The sequence below is a fragment of the Pongo pygmaeus genome, chromosome 2, assembly GCF_028885625.2.
Source record: "Pongo pygmaeus isolate AG05252 chromosome 2, NHGRI_mPonPyg2-v2.0_pri, whole genome shotgun sequence".
Taxonomy (NCBI): domain Eukaryota; kingdom Metazoa; phylum Chordata; class Mammalia; order Primates; family Hominidae; genus Pongo; species Pongo pygmaeus.
The window spans coordinates 67,712,962-67,735,806 of NC_085930.1; the positions used below are offsets into that span (position 1 = coordinate 67,712,962).

A 22,845-nucleotide genomic window follows, 5' to 3' on the forward strand; every position below is an offset into this window, starting at 1 on the left:
TGGAAAGCAGATGTTTTATGCAGGTCAAGACAGGTTTATACAGATATCTGGGTGGCCAAAATGGACCATGGCAGAAACTGCTAATTGTCCCTCCAATACTGATTTCCTCCTTTTCTAGAGTACTAGAAGCTTTAGTTGCACATATAACCTTGCAACTAAAGATTACATTTCCCAGCCTCCCTTGCAAGCAGGTGTGGTTCTGTGACCAGGTTCTGGCCAATAGCTTATGAGGGAAAGTAGGTGAGCAACTTCTTGGTCATGTCCTTAAAAGAAGTGGAGTGTGCCCACCCTTTTCCTCTTTTTCCCTTCTTGCTGACTGCGATGTGCATGTAGGGGCACAGAGGGGCCATCTCAGATGTGAGAAGTCTTGTGTCCACACTGGCAGAACAGTAAAGAAGAAAGAGCCTGGGCCACAAAACCACGGAGCTGCCACACGAGCCCGGGGCAGCCTGGCAGTCACAGGAGAGGGAAATGAACGCCTGTCTTTTCTCAGCCACTGTGGTCTGTGCTTGTTTTACAGTAGTGAACCTGGAAGGCTAATAGAGGAGACCAAGACATGGATGGCTAAAAGAGGAAAAAGGGGCTGACTCTGGCCAGCAGATTTGCTAGGGCAAGGAATGGGTAGCTGCTTTCTGTTCTATGCCTTCTGTACTGATTCATTCTAATTCTTTTTTTTTTTTTTTTTTTTTTGAGATGGAGTCTCGCTCTGCCGCCAGGCTGGAGTGCAGTGGTGCCATCTTGGCTCACTGCAAGCTCCGTCTCCCGGGTTCCCACCATTCTCCTGCCTCAGCCTCCCAAGTAGCTGGGACTACAGGCACCCGCAACCACGCCCGGCTAATTTTTGTTGGTTTGTTTGTTTTAGTAGAGGCAGGGTTTCACTGTGTTAGCCAGGATGGTCTCGATCTCCTGACCTTGTGATCTGCCCGCCTCGGCCTCCCAAAGTGTTGGGATTACAGGCTTGAGCCACTGCACCCAGCCCATTCTAATTCTTAGAATATTCAGTGTTTGACAAATTAAATAACTATGGCCTTGGCAACTAAGGCTGAGGAAATATCAAGGAACAGAGACCCACAGAGCCAGCCCTCTATCCATTCAGACCAGGCAGCCACCACAGTTCACAATTTCAAGAGACTGTGCAGGGATATGGCCCCCAGTGGGCCCCTGTCGTACCACTGAGTTCAAGCATGGCCTTCGAAAGGCCACAGTCACATCCAGGCACATCCCCTGGAGAGGTAAGTCCCTCAGGAAGCCACTTCATGTCCAGGACTTTTGGTGTGTGGGGTTTTCAAGCATTGTTTTCTTCAAATTTATCGTTAACACCCTTTAAGAGGTGGTGGGCATCCAGCCAGGCGCGATGGCTCACAGCTGTAATCCTAGCACTTTGGGAGGCCAAGGTGGACAGATCACTTGAGGCCAGGAGTTCAAGAATAGCCTGGCCAACATGGTGAAACCCCATCTCTATTAAAAATTCAAAAACTTAACCAGATGCAGTGGGGCACACCTATAATCCTAGCTACTCGAGAGGCTGAGGCAGGAGAACCACTTCAACTCCAGAAGCAGAGGTTGCAGTAAGCTGAGATCGCACTACTGCACTCCAGCCTCAGTGACAGAACGAGACTCCGTCTCAAAAAAAAAAAAAAACAAATTAGTGGGCATCTGTTTGAACTACTATAGAGATAACAAAAAATTAAAATTAAAAAAATAAAGGGCCTGGCGTAGTGGCTCAGCCTGTAATCCCAGCACTTTGGGAGGCTGAGGCGGGCAGATCACATGAGGTCAGGAGTTTGAGACTAGCCTGGCCAACGTCGCAAAACCCCGTCTCTACTAAAAATACAAGGCCGGGCTTGGTGGCTCACGCCTGTAATCCCAACACTTTGGGAGGCCGAGGTGGGTGAATCACGTGAGGTCGGGAGTTCAAGACCAGCCTGACCAACGTGGAGATACCCCATCTCTACTAAAAATACAAAATTAGCTGGGCATAGTGGCGCATGCCTGTAATCCCAGCTACTCAGGAGGCTGAGGAAGGAGAATCACTTGAACCCGGGAGATGGAGGTTGCACTGAGCCGAGATCACGCCATTGCACTCCAGCCTGGGCAACAAGAGTACAACTCTGTCTCAAAAAAAAAAAAAAAAAAAAAAAAAATTAGGCCAGGTATGGTGGAGCTTGCCTGTAACCCCAGCTACTTGGGAGGCTGAGGCAGGAGAATCGCTTGAACTTGGGAGGTGGAGGTTGCAGTGAGCTGAGATCACACCACTGCACTCCATCCTGGGCGACAGAGAAAGACTCCGTCTGAAAAAAATTAATTAATTAATTAATTAAATAAAGCAGTGGGCAGAGGTCAGGTTCTCAAACTGCCAAAGACAGTGAGCAAGTTCATAACCAATCCTAAGCAAGTGAGTGTAAAGGCATGTTTAACTGATGTTAAATATTAAACAATTAGGGAAGGAAAGAGGCTCTGACGAGGTAGAATAAGAAATTTAAAATGCTTCTCTATATTCACCTCCAAAAAGCCACAAGAATTTACAGCACTTTTTTTCCTAATGAGAAAAAAAGATACAGAAAGGGGAAGTGCCTTGCCTGAGAATTCAAACCAATAGTAAAACACGACCAGACCCCCATAACAGAAGAACAGCGGGATTTTGTGGATGTGGAAACCAGCCTTAATCTCTCTTCCTCAGGCAATTTTGATCAGCAGGACTAGAAGAAAGAGGAGGTTTGGGGAACCAGAAAGGAGGGTAGAGGCAGTGAGAACAGGAGAGCACAGATCCTGAGTAAAGTTCTAAGCAGAACAGAAGCCAACGGGCAAAAGCATCACTAGTGTTTCCTGGACGCCCAAACACTGCACTCAGAGGCGACTGATGCTGCTGAAGTTCCCCTGTGGAAGCTAAGCAGGGCGGCCAGGCGCAGTGGCGCACCCCTGTAATCCCAGCACTTTGGGTGGCCAAGGCAGGCGGATCACCTGAGGTCAGGAGTTCAAGACCAGCCTGGCCAAAATGGTGAAACCCCATCTTTACTAAAAATACAAAAATTAGCTGAGCATGGTGGTGGGTGCCTGTAATCCCAGCTACTCAGGAGGCTGAGGCAGGAGAATCGCTTGAACCTGAGAGGCAGAGTTTGCAGTGAGCTGAGATCACATCACTACACTCCAGCCTGGGGGACAGAGCGGGACTCCATCTCAAAAAAAAAAAAAAAAAAAAGAAGTTAAGCAGGATGGCTCTGGATCCATGCTACCTGGGTGTGACCTTCACCCCTTGGCCATTCTTGGCCAGGTTCCTTGGGTGGAGAAGGGGCTCCTTTGGGCAGACCCTCGGGGGTTGCCAGGACCTCAAAAGTGCTCAGTGTTCCCCTAAAAAGGCATCACACTGAGATTAGTGTATCTCTGGAAATTTCGCACTCTATGGTTTATTGGCCTCATATTGCTAAGAATCTGTGTGAGATTAGTCAACAGGTTTTGACGTCAATGGTGAGTGTCCAACAAGAGGCTGTGTCTCAAGCCCTGGTGCGTCTCTGCTTTCAGGCATCGGGACTCCCCCTGCAACATCTAAGCCTGAGCTGCAGGAGCAATACCAGGGTCTGGAGCCAGCCCCACCCCATTGTCCCCCTCTCCAATGTGGACTTAGCTGGAACTCCCGCCCCTGCTCCTGACTGCACTTAAGCTGGACAACAAGGGGGTCAAGAGGTCTGGGGCACAGGGAAAGGAAGGGACTTGTCCAGAGCCACACAATCAAGGCTGAGCCTGAACTGAAACTCAGGCCCGCCGCCCACCACTGCACTGTGAAACCACCTGGCCTCTCTGGTGGGCCAGAATGAGGATCTGGCCTTCGGGGTGTCAACCTAAATAACAAACAAGGAGAGGCTCTCTACAAGAAAATGATGGGCCGGGCACGGTGGCTCACACTTGTAATCCCAGCACTTTGGGAGGCCGAGGTGGGCGGATTACGAGGTCAGGAGCTCAAGACCATCCTGGCTAACAGGTGAAACCCTGTCTCTAATTAAAATACAAAAAATTAGCCAGACATGGTGGCAGGCACCTGTAGTCCCAGCTACTCAGGAGGCTGAGGCAGGAGAATGGTGTGAACCCGGGAGGTGGAGCTTGCAGTGAGCTGAGATCATGCCACCGCACTCTAGCCTGGGCAACAGAGCGAGACTCTGTCCCAAAAAAAAAAGAAAAAAAGAAAATGATGTAGCTGGGCACAGTGGCTCACACCTGTAACCCCAGCACTTTGGGAGGCCAAGGCCGGCGGATCACCTCAGGTCAGGAGTTCGAGACCAGCCTGGCCAATATGGTGAAACCCCGTCTCTACTAAAAATACAAAAATTAGCCAGGTGTGGTGGCAGGTGCCTGTAGTCCCAGCTACTTGGGAGGCTGAGGGAAGAGAATCGCTTGAACCTGGGAGGCAGAGGTTGTGGTAAGCCGAGATTGCACCACTGCACTCCAGCCTGGGTGACAGAGGAAGACTCCATCTCAAAAAAAAAAAAAAAAAAGAAAAGAAAAAGAAAAAAAAGAAAATGATGCTTACTCAGGAATAGGGCATCGGAATGAGAGTACATGTGCCATAGTAAACTAAGCGTGTATCCAGGGAGATTTTTCAAAGGAAAAGTGAAGAGGATTACATAACTGTTTTGAGATAACTATCCTTGAATAACAAGAGTGATTCCAGTCTCCAGGGTCGGATAGGCATTTGCTGGGCAGATGTCCTCGCAGAAGTATTTTGTGTGTGTGGTTACGATGGTCTTTATGCGAGGTTGTGGTTTTTGTAGAGTCTTCCGTGACAGTTATTGTTGTTGGGCATTTATGCATGACAGTCCTCCCTTCATGGCCTTCCCTAGTTCTATTTGTCAGGGTTATTTATTTTTGAAACAGAGTCTCGCTCTATCACCCAGGCTGGAGTGCAGTGGTGCAATCTCCCCTCACTGCAACCTCCGCCTCCCAGGTTCAAGCAATTCTCCTGCCTCAGCCTCATGAGTAGCTGGGACTACAGGCGCCCAGCTAATTTTTTTGTATTTTTAGTAGAAACAGGGTTTCACCATGTTGGTCTGACTGGTTTCAAACTCCTGACCTCAGGTGATTGACCTGCCTTGGCCTCCCAAAGTGATGGGATTACAGGCGTGAGCCACCATGCCCAGCCAAGGGTTATTTATTTTTTTTAACACAAAATCACTCCATGTTGATTCTGACAACTTTCGCAGGGGGAATGTAAGGAGAGGAACGGCAGCGGCTCAGGAGCACCAGGCAGGGAGGGGTTTCAGGTGGCTTCCAGGAATGGGGAGGCTGTGGCCTGGGCAGCTGACCCTCCCCACTCTGAGGAGGAAGGTGTGCTTAGGGAGGCGGCCAGCAGGGGTGGAGACAGAAGTCCAGGGGATGGGGAGGACCATGACTCCAGAGGAGCCACCACTATGCTGCTGGGGGCACACAGGGGAGTCAGGGTCCAGCCTGTGCAGAAGCAGGCCCAGCCGCGGTCCTGTGCTGGAACATCACTCCCATTGGTAGCCAGATTGCCCCATTCCCGACCCCAGACAGGAAGGCCTGGAAAGTTGCTTGGCAGCTGAAGGGAGGAGATGTTCTCGCTGCCCCACTGGCCTCCCTGTGACTGGTGTGGTCTGCCCCACGGTGCCCCCAAAAGCCCAGCCTGGCTGTAGCTCTAGATTTCTCCACCTGCAGGTCCACCACAGCATCCCCTGCTCTCCTGGTTTATCTCAGAGGGTGGTGCTCTCTAGGCCCCCACCCTCAGGCCTTTGCTCCCAGTCCCTCCTCCTCGAAGCCCTCAATGACTCCAGAAGACCTGAGGGACAGGCAGGTGCTGAATCTGGTCTGATGGTCCAGTCAGGTGGTTCCCAGCTCAGGAACCCCAGACAGGACAGCTCCTCCCCAGGTGTCTGGGGCTCCCACCACTGGCTCCTCAGGGCCCTTGCACATGCTGGCCCCTCTCTCCTGAGCTCTTACCCAATGCATCATGTGGCTGTCTTCTTCCTATTCCTCCAGGTTCACATCCTCACACTGGTCTTCCCTGACCCCCTGTCCTAGGAGGCTCCCCTATCTGGTCACTGTATCCTGCCTGCCCATTTCTTTACTAGTTTTCCTATGCATTAACTGTCTCCTCACAAGACTGTGCCCTCATGAGGGCAGAGGACCTGTCACTTTGCCTGTGCTGTATTCCAGAACCTAGGGCAGCACCAGGCAGGTGCTCAGTTAAGTACCTGCAGAAGACTGGCTCCCTGCCCTACACTGAGGGGGTCTCTTTGGGGATGTGAGGAGGGGTGGGGGTAACCAGACCCCCCATCCCCACTGCCTTCTGCTGAGCACCAGCTGAACATCAGGCACTTAACATTCTCCTCTTCAACTTCACAGCCACCCTTCAGGGTAGGGAGGTATTACCAGCTAAATACGTCCCCACTACACATGATCCTATTCTCTCAGAGGGTAATTTGTTAATACTAAATATCAATCAACACTTAAAATGCAAAAACCTTCAACCCAGACATTCCAATACTGTAATAGAAAGCCATCCCATGGCTACACTTACATGTGTGCAAAACAGGCTCTATACATCTAAGTGTATCATGACACTATACAGAATAGAAAAATGGCCGGGCATGGTGGCTCACACCTGTAATCCCAGCACTTTGGGAGGCCAAGGTAGACAGATCACCTGAGGTTGGGAGTTTGAGACCAGCCTGGCCAACATAGTGAAACCCTGTCTCTACTAAAAATACAAAAAGTTGACTGGGCACGGTGGCTCACACCTATAATCCCAGCACTTTGGAAGGCCAAGGCGGGTGGATCATTTGAGGTCAGGAGTTTGAGACCAGCTTGGCCAACACAGTGAAACCCCCTCTATACTAAAAATACAAAAATTAGCCGGGCATGGTGGTGGGTGCCTGTGGTCCCAGCTACTCAGGAAGCTGAGGCAGGAGAATCACTTGAACCCAGGAAGCAGAGGCTGCAGTGAGCCGAGATCTCACCACTGCACTCCAGCCTGGGCAACAGAGAGAGACTCCATATCAAAAAAAAAAAAAATTAGCTGGATGTGGTAGCGGGCACCTGTAATCACAGCTACTTGGGAGGCTGAGGCAGGAGAATCTCTTGAACATGGGAGGTGGAGGTTGTGGTGAGCCAAGATCGTGCCACTGCTCTCCAGCCTGGGAGACGGAGCGAAACTTCATCTCAAAAAAAAAAAAAACTGAAAAATGCTAGAAGGAACATAAACACATCTCAATAGGGGCAAACAAATCATAGAACATCTGTCAAAGGAATACAATGTAGCTATTAGAAAGAATGTGTCAATATGAAACAGTCCTCAAGGTCTATTGCTAGGTGAAAAAAAATTCACAACAATACATGATGTGCTACTAGCTGTATCAAAAGGGGGTTGCAGGCAGGGTGATGTGGCTCATGCCTGCAATCCCAGTACTTTGGGAGGCCAAGGCAGCAGGATCACTTGAGACCAGGAGTTCAAGACCAGCCTCGATCTCTACAAAAAAATGAAAAATTAGTCAGGCATGGTGGCATGTGCCTATAGTCCCAATTACTCAGGAAGTTGAGGCAGGAGGACACTTGAGCCCAGGACATCAAGGCTGCAGTGAGCTTTGATCACACTACTGCTCTCCAGCCTGGGCAGCAGAGCAAGACCCTGTCTCAAAAAAAAGTTTTTTAAAAAGAGATTGCAGATATATAATACCCTTGCCCATGCAGAGAAAATTTCTAGTAAGACAAGCCAGAAATTTTTACCAATCATTACTTCTTGGGATGTAAAGTGGGGAAAGGAAGCAATATAATCATTTTTGCTGCATGCTTTTTTGAATTTTTGTTATAGCTATTGGGGTTTTTAAAATTAATTAATGTATTTATTTTTGGAAGAGATAGCCCAAATTTAAAAGGTATGAAAGAATTTACAGTAAAGTCTTCCTCCAATACTGTGTTCTCTGGCAGCCCAGTTCCTCTCCCCACAGGTAACGACTGTTACCAGTTTCTTTTCTTTTTTTTTTCTTTTGGAGACAGAGTCTCACTGTTGCCCAGGCTGGAGTGCAGTGGTGCAATCCTGGCTCACTGCAACCTCCGCCTCCCAGGTTCAAGCGATTCTCCTGCCTCAGCCTCCTGAGTAGCTGGGATTACAGGCGCAGGCCACCAAGCCCAGCTAATTTTGTATTTTTAGTAGAGATGAGTTTTCACCATGTTGGCCTGGCCAGTCTTGAACTCCTGACTTCAGGTGATCCACTCACTTCGGCCTCCCAAAGTGCTGGGATTACAGGCGTGAGCCACCGCACCTGGCCTATTACCAGTTTCTTATGTGCATGGTAAACTCACTCATTAAATTCGTTTTTTAATTAAAAGAGGAAAAAAGTATTAAGGCCAGAGAGTGCAACTCACACGGACGGAAACTGCTTAGGGGCGTGATGGGCCCCACCCAAGGAGGGCCCTGAGTTACTCACAGTTCAGGATGATCTGGGCAGCCCGGTAGAGCTCCAGGCGGCACAGGAGGTCCACAAGTTGCTGGACAGTGGCCTGCCGCATGCCCCACCACCACAGCAGCTCCCGTGTGATGCTCACGCCCTGCACCCGCTCCATGGACTTGATCTTCCGCAGCTGGGTCAGGTCTGTGATCACGTAGGAGGCTGGAAGGGAGGGAGAGGACTCTGCTTAGAGTCAGAAAGGCAGTCCCTCCAGGAGAGGTCCCCACACTAGCCACTAGCTGGGCTTTTCCAGGACATCCTCCCCAAACACCCCCTCCACACTGGAAACACCACCATTAGCTGAGGTCCACAGGTGGCCCAAGTTACAACGCTGACTCTGCTGGACACCCATGGGGTCCAGTACATATGACTTAGGAGAAAGACCACGGGACAGGAGGGTCAAAGCCTTGAGCATTGGCTGCTGCTATGCCTGGGGCAGTCAATGCGCCCGTGGGAGCCTCGGTGGGTACTAGCTCTGCCTGCCTCCCCTTCTATAATGGAAGGTCCGTGTAGGCAGGGAGCTCTACCTGTTTGGTTCACTGTTACTTCCCTAGAATTGAGAATAGTTCAGAGTGGAGGTGGGGCCAAGATGAGGGTGAGTCAGGTGAGGCACCTAGGGAAGGAAAATGCAGGAGGCACTCATCTTCAGGTGACACTGCAAGACCCTGAGCATCAGCGCCTCCTTACATTTTGCCCCGGGCATCTCATTCCTCTCAGCTAAGTCCCAGTCCTGGTCAGGGGAACTCAACAAGTTTATGAGGCCAGGTGCAGCGGCTCACACCTGTAATTCCAATACTTTAGGAGACCAAGGAGAGATTGCTGGAGCTCAGGAGTTCAAGACCAGCCTGGGCAACATAGCGAGACCCTGTCTCTACAAAAAATAAACAAAGTAGGCCAGGCGTGGTGGCTCACGCCTATAATCCCAGCACTTTGGGAGGCTGAGGCAGGTGGATCACAAGGTCAGGAGATCGAGACCATCCTGGCTAACACGGTGAAACCCTGTCTCTACTAAAAATAGAAAAATTAGCTGGGTGTGGTGGTGGGCGCCTGTAGTCCCAGCTACTTGGGAGGCTGAGGCAAGAGAATGGCGTGAACCCGGGAGGCAGAGCTTGCAGTGAGCCAAGATCACGCCACTGCACTCCAGCCTGGGTGACAGAGCGAGACTCCATCTCAAAAAAAAAAAAAAGACCCTGTCTCTACAAAAAATAAACAAAGTAGGCGCGGTGGCTTACGCCTGTAATCCCAGCACTTTGGAAGGCCAAGGTGGGCAGATCACAAGGTCAGGGGATCGAGACCATCCTGGCTAACATGGTGAAACCTCGTCTCTACTAAAAATACAAAAAATTAGCCGGGTGTGGTGGTGTGCGCCTGTAGTCCCAGCTACTCGGGAGGCTGAGGCAGAAGAATGGCATGAACCCGGGGGGTGGAGCTTCCAATGAGCCAAGATCACGCCACTGCACTCCAGGCTGGGAGACAGAGTGAGACTCTGTCTCAAAATAAATAAATAAATAAATAAATAAATAAACAAAGTAGCCAGGCATGGTGGCATGCATCTGTAGTCCTAGCTACTCAGGAGGCTGAGATGGGAGGATCACTTGAGCCCAGGAGTTGGAGGCTGCAGCAAGCCATGATGATGTCACTGCACTCCAGCCTGGGCAACACGGCAAGACCTTGTCTCCAAAAACAAACAAAAAAGAGATATGCTAAGTGAATGATTGAATGAAAACACACACACATACCACATTGTCTTCAGAGAACTGTTATAAGGATCAAGAGAGCCATGGATAAAAAAATACTTTGCCAATTCTGAAGTATGGGACAAAACTTGCAGGGAGCTACCACTAGTAACAATAAAAATAATGCATTCTTTCTTTTGGTGTTTTACCATAAAATTGACAGTTGTTCACCAAAAAAAAAAAAAAAAAAAAAAAAAAAACAAAAAAAAAAAAAAAAAAAAAAAAAACCATGGACAATACAGGGGGAAAAGTTACACAGCATCTCACCACCGTCCTAAGGCCATTAGGGTACTTCCCCTTTCCAAAAATCACCCCCTCTACGTAGATGTGTCTTTGGATATAGTTGCCATTCTGCAGGTAAGATTTTGTATCTTTTCTTTCTTTTTTTTTGAGACGGAGTCTCGCTCTGTCACCCAGGCTGGAGTGCAGTGGTGCGATCTCAGCTCACTGCAAGCTCTGCCTCCCGGGTTCAGGCCATTCTCCGGCCTCAGCCTCCCGAGTAGCTGAGACTACAGGCGCCCATCACCATGCCCGGCTAATTTTTTTTTGTATTTTTAGTAGAGACGAGGTTTCACCACATTAGCGAGGACAGTCTCGATCTCCTGACCTTGTGATCCGCCCACCTCGGCCTCCCAAAGTACTGGGATTACAGGCATGAGCGACCGTGCCCAGCCGATTTTGTATCTTTTCTTAAGAGATAGGGTCTCACTATGTTGCCCAGGCTGGTCTCGCACTCCTCGCCTCAAGCAATCTTCCCACCTCAGCCTCTTAAAGTGCTGGGATTGCAGGTGTGAGCCACCGTGCCTCACCTGAGATTCTGCATCCTGGTCTTATTTATTAACATTATACCACAGGGACTGGGCACAGTGGCTCATGCCTATAATCCTAGCACTTTGGGAGGCCGAGGCAGGTGGATCACCTGAGGTCAGGAGTTCAATACCAGCCTGGCCAACATGGTGAAACCCCGTCTCTACTAAAAATACAAAAATTAGCCAGGTGTGGTAACACACGCCTGTAATCTCCCAGCTACTTGCGAGGCTGAGGTAAGAGAAATCACTTGAACCTAGGAGGTGGAGGTTGCAGTGAGCTGAGATCGTGCCACTGCACTCCAGCCTGAGCGACAGAGACTGAGTCCCAAAAATATAAAAATTAAAAATAAATAAAAATTAAAAATTCTTTTTTTTTTTTTTGAGACAGGGTGTCACTCTGTTGCCCAGGTGGCATGAGTGCAGTGGTGCAAACATGGATCACCACAGCCTCGGCCTCCCAGGCTCAAGCAATCCTCCCACCTCAGCCTCCCCAGCAGCTGGGACGACAGACACACCACCATTCCTGGCTAATTTTTTTTTTTTTTTTTTTTTTTTTTTTTTGGTACAGGCGTGAACCACTGTGCCTGGCCCATAAATGGATTTTTATGACCAGTATTCCACTGAGTTTACTGAAGTGAGAAAGGCATTTTTTTAAAAACTAGGAGTAATCAGCCGGGTGCAGTGGCTCATGCCTGTAATCCCAGCACTTTGGGAGGCTGAGGTGGGCGGATCACCTAAGTTCAGGAGTTCGAGACCAGCCTGGCCAACATGGTGAAATCCCATCTCCACTAAAAATACAAAAATTAGCCAAGCGTGGTGGTGCCCACTTGTAGTCCCAGCTATGCGGAAGGCTGAGGCAGGAGAATCACTTGAACCCGGGAGGCAGAGGTTGCAGTGAGCCAAGATCGCGCCACTGCACTCCAGCCTGGGCAACAGAGCAAGACTCCATCTCAAAAAAATAAAACAAAAAAAAAAAAAAAGAAAATATAAACATAGGTGGGCCGAGTAGAAGGAAAGGCAAGAGATGAAGCCCAGGACCACATAACAAAGACCCTCAAGCGAATGCCCAGCTTTGGAGTTTGGACTTGATCCTAAGAGTTACAAGGGACCACAGAAGATTTCAGAGCCAGTGAGTGCTGTGACCAGATTACACCATCCCCTACTCTTTGGACAAAATGGGCTGGTGACAGCCTCCCGCACATAGAAGGCCTCCAGGAGAAGTGCCCCATTAGGATGGAAAGTTCCTAAATTGCTATGTTAGTCACTGGAAACCCCAGGCCAGATTGCTGGTCAGTGGGAAGTGATGTCAGCTGGGTCAGGGGCTGCTTCTAGCAATACAGAGAAGAGAACGGATGGAAAAGGAAGGACCATCTCCCCCCACGAAGCATTGGTCATCCACACACACTCCCATCTTGGGAGGCAGCATGACGTAATGGGAAAACAGAAGCCCAGGGCCACCCCTGGTGGCTGGTGGCAGCAGGAACTCAGCCACAGCCTGACTCTCTGTGGGCTGAACTTTCCTTACTCGTGATGGTAATACAAGAGAAACAGGAATTAAACTCTAAGGTGCCTTCCAGCTTAGACATTTTTGTTCCATGACAGTGCCATATCTTAAGGTGTTGACCAATCAGCATTTAACCAGACCCTTTATTTATTTTATTTAGTTTTTTTCAGACAGAGTCTTGCTCTGTTGCCCAGGCTGGAGTGCAGTGGCGTGATCTCAGTTCACTGCAGCCTATGCCTCCCAGGTTCAAGCAATTCTCCTACCTCAGCCTCCCAAGTAGCTGGGGCTACAGGGCATGTGCCACCACTCTTGGCTAATTTTTTGGTATTTTTAGTAGAGATGGAGTTTCACCATCTTGGCCAGGCTGGTATCAAACTCCTGAGCTCAAGTGATCCACCCTCCTTGGCCTCCCAAAGAGCTGGGATCACAGGCATCAGCCACCATACCCAGTCTCAACCAGATGCTTTAAGAGTCGGGACATGATAGAGATCTTGAGGGGATGAGTCACTACCAAGGCCTTCTGCTAAATCTGCAGCTTTTTTCTCAGCATGGACAGGTAATATCTGGTCATCGTAGAACATTTGGGAAACAAGAAAATGAATGTCCCTATGATCATCCCACTTGGAGGACTCCAAGGACACCACCAGTTATATTTTGGTGTCTAATCTTCCAGACTTTTTCTACAGATACGAAAACGTGCGAAAGTCAGCAGGACAGTAGTGGTGGTTCAGAGGCCAGATATTTGGATTCGGGGCCTGGGTTCAATTCCCGTCTCTGCTGCTTACTTGCTATGTTTTTGGGGAAGGTGTTCAACTCTCCCTGAGCCTCAGTTTCCTCATCTGTCAAACAAGGATAACAGCAGCACCTGCCTCAGAGATTGTTGCAAGGATTAGATGAGTTATATGTACAGAAGCACTCAGAACAGTGCTTGACACACAATAAACATAAGTATTAGCTGTAAGTGTTAAACTATCTACACTCTATGAAAACCTGTTTTTCATAGAGTTTAGCCAGGTGCGGTGGCTCACGCCTGTAATCCCAGCACTTTGGGAGGCTGAGGCAAGCAGATCACGAGGTCAGGAGTTTGAGACCAGCCTGGCCGACATGACGAAACCCTGTCTCTACTTTTTTTTTTTTTTTTTTGAGACAGAGTCTCGCTCTGTTGCCCAGGCTGGAGTGCAGTGGCGCGATCTTGGCTCACCACAACCTCCACCTCCTGGGTTCAAGCGATTCTCCTACCTCAGCCTCCCGAGTAGCTGGGACTACAGGCATGCGCCACCATGCCCGGCTAATTTTTGTATTTTTGGTAGAGATGGGGTTTCACTATGTTGGCCAGGCTGGTCTCAAACTCCCGACCTCGTGATCCACCCACCTTGGCCACCCAAAGTGCTGGGATTATAGGCATGAGCCACCGCGCCTGGACTTTTTTTTTTTTTTGAGACGGAGTTTTACTCTTGTTGCCCAGGCTGGAGTGCAGTGGCACATCTCAGCTCACTGCAACCTCCACCTCCCAGGTTCAAGCAATTCTCTTGCCTCAGCCTCCCGAATAGCTGGGATTACAGGTGAGCACCATCATACCTGGCTAATTTTTTGTTTGTTTGTTTGTTTGTTTGAGACGGAGTCTCGCTCTGTCGCCCAGGCTGGAGTACAGTGGCGCGATCTCTGCTCACTGCAAGCTCTGCTTCCCAGGTTCACACCATTCTCCTGCCTCAGCCTCCTGAGTAGCTAGGACTACAGGCGCCCGCCACCATGCCCGGCTAATTTTTTTTTTTAGTAGACACGGGGTTTCACCATGTTAGCCAGGATGGTCTCGATCTCCTGACCTCATGATCTACCCACCTCAGCCTCCCAAAGTGCTAGGACTACAGGCATGAGCCACCGCGCCTGGCCAATTTTCATATTTTTAGTAGGGACAGAGTTTCACCATGTTGGCCAGGCTGGTTTCGAACTCCTGACCTCATGATCCTCCCACCTTGGCCTCCCAAAGTGCTGAGATTACAGCGGTGAGCCACCGCGCCCAGCCCATCTCTACTAAAAATGCAAAAACTAGCAGAGTGTGGTGGCGGGCGCCTGTAGTCCCAGCTACTCTGGAGGCTGAGGCAGGAGAATCACTTGAACCCAGGAGGCTGAGGTTGCAGTGAGCCGAGATTGCATCATTGGACTCCAGCCTGGGCAACAGAGTGAGACTCTGTCTCAAAAAAAAAAAAAAAAAAAAAGGCCGGGTGCAGTGGCTCTCACGCCTGTAATCCAAACACTTTGGGAGGCTGAGGCGGGCGGATCATGAGGCTGGTCTCAAACTCTTGGCTTCAAGAAATTTTCCCACCTCGGCCTCCCAAAGTGTTGAAATTAGAGGCGTGAGCCACTGCACCTGGCCTGAAAATGTTTTTATCCCTGATGGTTAACAGTACAGGGACTATCACTCTTGAGTTCCTGAATCCTGCAGGAGTTCACCCAAGGCAGTAGAAAACCTTGCCTATCTTCAAAGTCCTCCACAGCAGGGATGGCACAGCCTCCTGAAATGACCCATCTTAGAATCAAATGCCCACACCCCTCCCTGGGTGGGGGATAAGGAAAGCCCTAACTTGACCCTTTACAATGAGCTGAGTCTCCTAAGCCTCTCAGCAACTCTGCGAGGGTGCTTCATGGATGAGGAAACTAAAAGGCTCAGAGAGAGATAGTCACCTGCCTGATGTCACACAGCTGGGCAGGGGCAAAGCAGGGCTGTGCACAAAGGCTGGCACACGCATGAGTGAGCGAGATGGGGTGCAGTCACACACAGAAGAGCCCCTGCGCCGAGCCCCTCTGCACACACCTGAGGCTGAAGCTGTAGGAAACCCATTTTACACAGGCTCAGGCAAAGCCCAACAGAGGCAGCTACCATCAGAGACAAGAACTAGGGGTGGCCAGATTATCTGCCAACAAGTGTCGGGTCTGAAAGAGTGTGGCTGTCTGTGGCTGCAGGATCTTCTGAATCACTTTAGCATTCCCACTACGCTCTCCCAGTACCACCATCAGCTCCGAGGGACTGTCTTCTTTCTAAGATGACCCACAGGAAGCCAAGAATTTTTAGGACTGAAGGGACAATCACAGTCACTCATTCATTCAGTGAAGAGGGAACCGGAGCACTGGGACTGGGCGGGGAGCAGTGGGCTGGGGGCACGGCTGGCTCTGATCCAATGTAGGAAATGGACTGACCAAACGCTCCAGGCCAGCTCCAATGGGTAAGAGTGGGCAGCCCGCATCCTCACCACACCAAGGCCTGGCAGCTCATCATTCACTCTGGCACCTGCCCTCTAGCCAGGCACTGTCCCAGGCTCTGGGAATACAGCAGTGAAAAACTAGACAGGTAAGGCCCCTGCCCACACGGTGCTTCCACTCCATAGGGAGAGACAGGTGGAAACAATTAAGGAACGAGGGGACATCAAAGGCTGTGAAGTGGAATGAGGGAAATGAAACACGGTGATGGGCCAGAGACGAATAGGGGCAGGAAAGTCCTCTTGATTTCAAAGAGGTGCCACAGGAGCTTACCTGAAGGACTATGACAGACAGAATAATACCCTTGGAAAACATCCACATCCTAAGCCCCCCAAACCTGTGAATACGGTACCTTACATAGCAAAAGGGACTTTGCAGATTAGATTAAATTAAGGATTCTGAGATGAGATTATCCTGGATTCTCTGGGTCTGGCCAAGGTAATTACCAGGGTCCCTGTAAGGGGGAGGCCAGAACATCAGATTCAGAGGCGAGGTGATGGTAGAAGCAGACAGAGGTCACAGAGACAGATGTGATGACATACAACTGTGGCCTAGATGATGGAGGAAGGGGCCATAAGCCACAGGATGCTGCAGGCCTCAGGAAGCCAGTCAAGGCAAGGAGACCGACTCCCCCCTAGAGCCACCCTGAGTTAGGACTTCTGACCTCCAGAATGCTGAGATAATAAACTTGAGGTGTTACAGGCCACCAACTTTGTAGTGTTGTGGGAAGTCAGGGACCCCAAACAGGACCGGCTGAAGCCACGGCAGAAGAATATAAATTGTGAAGATTTCATGGACATTTATCAGTTCCCAAAATTAATACTTTTATAATTTCTTACGTCTGTCTTTACTGCAATCTCTGAACATAAATTGTGAAGATTTCATGGACATTTATACTCTTATAATTTCCTATGCCTGTCTTTACTTTAATCTCTTAATCCTGTCATTTTCGTAAGCTGAGGATGTATGTCACCTCAGGACCCTGTGATGATTGCATTAACTGTATAAATTGTTTGTAAAACATGTGTGTTTGAAAAATGTGAAATCTGATTGTAAAACATGGGTGTTTAAACAATATGAAATCAGGGCACCCTGAAAAAGAACAGAATAACAGTGATGTTCAGGGAACAAGGGAAGATAACCATAAGGTCTGACTGCCTGCAGGGTCGGGCAGAATAGAGCCATATTTTTCTTCTCACAGAGAGCCTATAGACGGACGTGTGAGTAGGAGAAATATCACTGAATTCTTTTCCCAGCAAGGAATATTAATAATTGATAACCCTGGGGAAGGAATGCATTCCCAGGGGTAGGTCTATAAATGGCCGCTCTTGTAATGTCTGCCTTATGCGGTTGAGATAAGGGATGAAATACGCCCTGGTCTCCTGCAGTGCCCTCAGGCTTACTAGGATTGGGAAATTCCACCCTGGCGAATTCTAGTCAGACGGGTTGTCTGCTCTCGAACCCTGTTTCCTGTTAAGATGTTTATCAAGACAATGTGTGCCCAGTGGGACATGGACCTTCATCAGTAATTCTAATTTCACCTTTGCCTTGTGATCTTTTATTGCCCTTTGAAGCATGTGATCTCTGTGACCTACTCCCTATTCGTACCCCCCTCCCCTTTTGAAATCCCTGATAAAAACTTGCTGGTTTTGTGACTCGGGGTCGCCATCACAGTCCTACCAATATGTAATGGCACCCCCAGAGGCCCACATGTAAAATTTCTCTCTTTGTACTCTTGCTCTTTATTTCTCAGACCGGCCGACACTTAGGGAAAATAGAAAAGAACCTACATTGAAATATTGGGGGCTGGTTCCCCTGATATTGTAGTAATCTATAACTGCAACAGGAGGAAACTAACAGACTAGAAAGCTAGCCCCAGGTAACACAGGGGGAAGAATGTCCCAGGCAGAGGGAACAGCACCTGCAAAGACCCTGTGTCTGGCCCAGGGAGGTCAGTGTTGCTGGAGCAGGGGAGGGACAGTGAGTGTGGAAGAAAAGGAGGTCAGAGAGGCCAGCACTGGGCAGATGTGTCAGAGCTGACATGCCTGGCAAGGTGTTCAGATCATATCCATCCCAGTGGGAAGCCTCACAGAGGTATTCTCCAAAGAAGATGTGCAAATGGCCAATAAGCACAGGAAAAGATGGTCCACAGCATTAGTCATTAGGGAAATGCAAATCAAACCACAGTAAGATGCCACTTCACACTGACTCAGGTGGCTACCATCAAAAAGGCAACAATAAGGCCGGACATGGCGCTCACACCTGTAATCCCAGCACTTTGGGAGGCCGAGGCGGGCAGATCACCTGAGGTTAGGAGTTTGAGACGAGCCTGGCCAACATGGTGAAGTCCTGTATCTACTAAGGATACAAAAATTAGTCAGGCACGGTGGTGCACACCTGTAATCTCAGCTACTTGGGAGGCTAAGGCACGAGAATCGCTTGAACCCAGGAGGCTAAGGTTGTAGCGAGCCGAGATCATGCCATTGCACTCCAGCCTCGGCGACAGAGCGAGACTCTGTCTCAAAAAAAAATTAAAAAAAGAAAAAAATAATACATGTTGACAAGGATATGGAGAAATGGTCATCCTCATACACTGGTGGTTCAGCCACTTTAGAAAACATCTGGTAGCTCCTCAAATAGTTAAACATAAAGCCAGATGTGGTGGCTCACACCTGTAATCCCAGCAATTTGGGAAGCTGAGATGGGCAGATCGCTTGAGCTCCAGAGTTCAAGATCAGCCTGGGTAAAATGGTGAAACCTGTCTCTACAAAAAATACAAAAGTTAGCTGGGCACAGCAGTGCACACCTGTAGTCCAGCTACTCAGGAGACAGGAAGATCGCTTGAGCCCAGGAGGTTGGGGCTGCGGTGAGCTACATTTGCACCACTGCACAAAACCTTGTATGTCAGTGTTCACAGCAGCACTATTCATAATGGCCCAAAAGTGAAAGGAACCCAATCCCCAACAACTGATAAATGAATAAAATGTAGTATATCCATACCATGGAACATTATCCTACACTAAAAAGAAACTGGCCGGGTGCAGTGGCCCACGCCTGTAATCCCAGCACTTTGGGAGGCCGAAGTAGGTGGATTACACGGTCAAGAGATTGAGACCATCCTGGCTAACACAGTGAAACCCCGTCTCTACTAAAAATACAAAAAAATTAGCCAGGCATGGTGGCAGGCACCTGTAGTCCAAGCTGCTAGGGAGGCTGAAGCAGGAGAATGGCATGAACCCGGGAGGTGGAGTTTGCAGTGAGCCGAAATTGCGCCACTGCACTCCAGCCTGGGTGACAAAGCGAGACTCCGTCTCAAAAAAAAAAAAAGAAACTAAGTACTGACGCATGCTACAACATGGACGAACCTTATGCTAGCTGAAACAAGTCAGTCACAGAGCACTATATATTATATGATTCCATTTATATGAAATGTCCAGAATAGGCAATGTCTAAAACTCAGGAAAACGGAAGGAGGGGATTGGAAGTTAACGGGTACAGAGTTTCTTCTTGGGGTGATTAAAATGTTCTAAGATTGATTGTGAAGGTGGATGCACAGCCCTGTGAATATACTAAATGCCACTAAATTATACTCCTTAAACAGGTGGATTGTATGGTATGTGAATATCTCAGTAAAGCTTTTTTTTTTTTTTTTTTTAAGTCATAGGTATGCCTTCTAATTGAATTTCCTAGAAACAGAAGTTGTTCTGGCATTTGTAACTGAGAGCTGGGCCAATGTGGAAAAAATGAGAGGAAGTCTCACACAAAATTTGTCCACTGCCCAGGAAACATTCAAAGTAGTGAAGCCAGGTCCAGGCACAGTGGCTCACGCCTGTAGTCCCAGCACTTTGGGAGGCCAAGGTGGGCAAATCACCTGAGGTCAGGAGTTCGAGACCAGCCTGGCCAACATAGCGAAACCCCATCTCTACTAAAAACATAAAAATTAGTGGGCATGGTGGCACATGCCTGTTATCCCAGCTACTCGGGAGGCTGAGGCAGGATAATCACTTGAATCCAAGAGGCAGAAGCTGCAGTGAGCCGAGATCACACCACTGCATTCCAGCCTGCCACAGAATGAGACTGTCTCAAAAAAATAAAAATGAAAAGAGAATATTACAACTTATGACTTATAAGAATATTTAACACTTAGGTGTCAGTGCTTTTATACAGTATTTTCATTCCTCACAACTTTATGAAGAAGCTATAATTATCATCTCCAGTTTACACACAGATTCAGAAGCTGAGGCTCAGAGAGGTTAACAAACTGGCCCAAAGTCATACAGCAAGAGCCTGGAATGCAGATCTCCACTTGGAAAGCAGAGACAACAGGCAAGCGGCCTCCCCACAGAGTCCATGGCCCTCTCCGCCAGTCATCCAACAGGCAGCAACAAACAAAACATATGGAGGCTGTCTGAGTGCCTTCCCACGGAATTATCTAGAACTGTGCACCTTGCAATAGAGTGAAAGTAAGTGCTTGTGCTTAGGCCCCATTATACACACTGAATCTATTAGGACACATCTGATCTCAAAACAGGTTGATAGTCATAAATACTGTGATCAAAAAAATGTATACTAAAAGTAAATATTTGATTTTAAAACTATAATGGTAAAGTACATTTAATCACAAATACGATAAATAAGCTGGGCGCAGTGGCTCATGCCTGTAATCCCAGCACTTTGGGAGGCCCAGGCGGGCGGATCACAAGGTCAGGAGATCCAGACCACCCTGGCTAACACGGTGAAACCCCGTCTCTACTAAAAATATAAAGTTAGCCGGGCGTGGTGGCGGGCGCCTGTAGTCCCAGCTACTCAGAAGGCTGAGGCAGGAGAATGGCGTAAACCGGGGAGGCGGAGGTTGCAATGAGCTGAGATCGCGCCACTGCACTCCAGCCTGGGCGATAGAGTGAGACTCCGTCTTAAAAAAAAAAAAAAAAAAAATAGTTCGAGACCAGCCTGGCCAACATGGTGAAACCCCGTCTCTATTGAAAATACAAAAAATTAGCCAGGGTGGTAGCGGGCGCCTGTAATCCCAGCTACTCGGGAGGCTGAGACAGGAGAATCGCTTGAATCCCAGAGGTGGAGGTTGCAGTGAACCGAGACCGTGCCATTGCACTCCAGCCTGGGCAACAATAGCGAAACTCCGTTTCTATATATATATATATATATATATATATATATATATATATATATGTTAAATAATAGATCCTTCTAATATACACTAAAACTAAACACACACACACACACACACACACACACACACCCCCCCACCCAAGGAGTGACAGCACCGTGGGTCCCTACAGGGTCGAGGCTCGCTCTTCGCAGGCTGTTGTGGGCTGGATGAGAGGCCACCCGGGGCCGTCACCGAGCCAGCAGCGCTGACAGGAGGGCCCCCGCATCCACCGTTCTCTGGACTCAGAGCGCAGTGGCGGCGGCCCCTGCTCGTCGACAGAGCTCCCAACAGACGTCCTCAGAGACCACGCGGCACCTTCAGGTGACGGGCCGAGGTCCGCGGCGGACCCGGTCCAGGAGGCTCAGCTCGCACGCCCTCGGATCGGGACCCGCTGAACCCAGGTGCCCGAGGGAGCTTGGCGGCCGACTCCAGGCGGGATCGCTGGGGGCTCCGGTCGCCCTGGTCCCCTCCCCTCCCCGGGCAGCACTCACCGAACTCCATCCAGTCCCACTCGCTGAGCGCGTCCATGTTGCGGCACAGGTCGTCCAGCACCCAAGAGGGCAGCTGGTAGATGTAGCAGGCCATGGCACGCTACGGGGCCGGCTCCGGCGCGGGACGACTGGGTCGGACACCGCGGGCTGCGGCTTCTCTAGTCAGGGGCGGACCGGCGGGGAAGTGGGCGGGGCGGGAGGGCACCAGCGTCCCCAGCGGCCACGGGCGGCACGACGGCCCCGCCGGCTCCACCCCAGCGCCGGCCACAGGATGGGAACTGCGAGGGGAAACTGAGGCCCTGGGGGGAGAAGGCCACACGGGAATTCTGCCGCAGCGGCAGGCGGCCTTCTGACCCCACTTCCATCGGCACTACACCATGTATCATGCGCTCATCAAATACTCCATTAATTACCTACCGTATGCCAGGCAATGCCCTAGGTGTTGGTAATACCTGAATAAGAAAGCCTACAGCCGGGCGCGGTGGATCACGCCTGTAATCCCAGTACTTTGGGAGGCCGAGGCGGACGGATCACGAGGTCAGGAGTTCGAGACTAGCCTGACCAATATGGTGAAACCCCGTCTCTACTAAAAATACAAAAATTAGCCGGGCACGGTGGCGCACACCTGTAGTCCCAGCTACCTGGGAGGCTGAGGCAGAAGAATCGCTTGAACCCTGGAGACGGAGGTTGCAGTGAGCCCAGATTGTGCCATTGTACTCCAGCCTGGGTGACAGAGTGAGACGGTGTCTCAAAAAAAAAAAAAAAAAAAAAAAAAAGCCTACAAAAGCCCTTGCTTTCATAAGACCTACGATCTAGGTGTGGAGAGAAGGACTAACAATAAATAATAAAAATAGTATGTTACAGAGTGTCTTAAAGGTACTAAGTACTATTGCAAAAAAAGGGAAAAAAGTTGGTTAAAGGGAATCAGGAATTCAGATTGAGCATGGGGAATATTCTATTAAATAGGGTAGTCAGGTAGACACTATAGTAGCTTATTATATATATATATATTTTTTATATATATATTATATATATATATATTTTATATATATATATATAATATATATATATTTTATATATATATATATTATATATATATATATGTGCCAGCTACTATGTGCCAGGCACTGTTGTAGGTGCTGGGAATACCTCTGAAGAGAAGGACAAAATCCTTGTCCTGGAGGGAGACAGACAATACGCAATAAAAATAGGCAGATAAGCTATGTTGGAGAATGAAAGTAGAAGCCTGGGCAACATAGGAAGATCTTATCTCTACAAAAAACTTTTTTTTTTTGAGATGGAGTCTTGCTCTGTAGCCCAGGCTGGAGTGCAGTGGCACGATCTCGGCTCACTGCAACCTCTGCCTCCCACGTCCCGGTTCAAGCAATTCTCCTGCCTCAGTCTCCCGAGTAGCTGGGATTACAGGCATG

The 22,845-nt window shown here is 49.2% G+C and overlaps 1 protein-coding gene across 2 annotated transcripts in view; it reads right to left on the reverse strand.

Moving 5' to 3' along the window:
• Positions 1-21,593, reverse strand: part of IRAK2 (interleukin 1 receptor associated kinase 2) — an 80,483-nt gene extending 58,890 nt beyond the window's left edge. For both annotated transcript variants that reach the window (XM_054481361.2, XM_054481360.2), the window contains exons 1-2: positions 21,416-21,593; positions 8,433-8,615 (exon numbers count right to left, since the gene is read on the reverse strand). In XM_054481361.2, coding sequence (XP_054337336.1) covers positions 8,433-8,615; positions 21,416-21,509 — 277 coding nt within the window. In that variant the 5' untranslated portion in view covers positions 21,510-21,593. The remainder of the gene's footprint in view (positions 1-8,432; positions 8,616-21,415) is intronic.
• Positions 21,594-22,845: the final 1,252 nt, after the last annotated feature.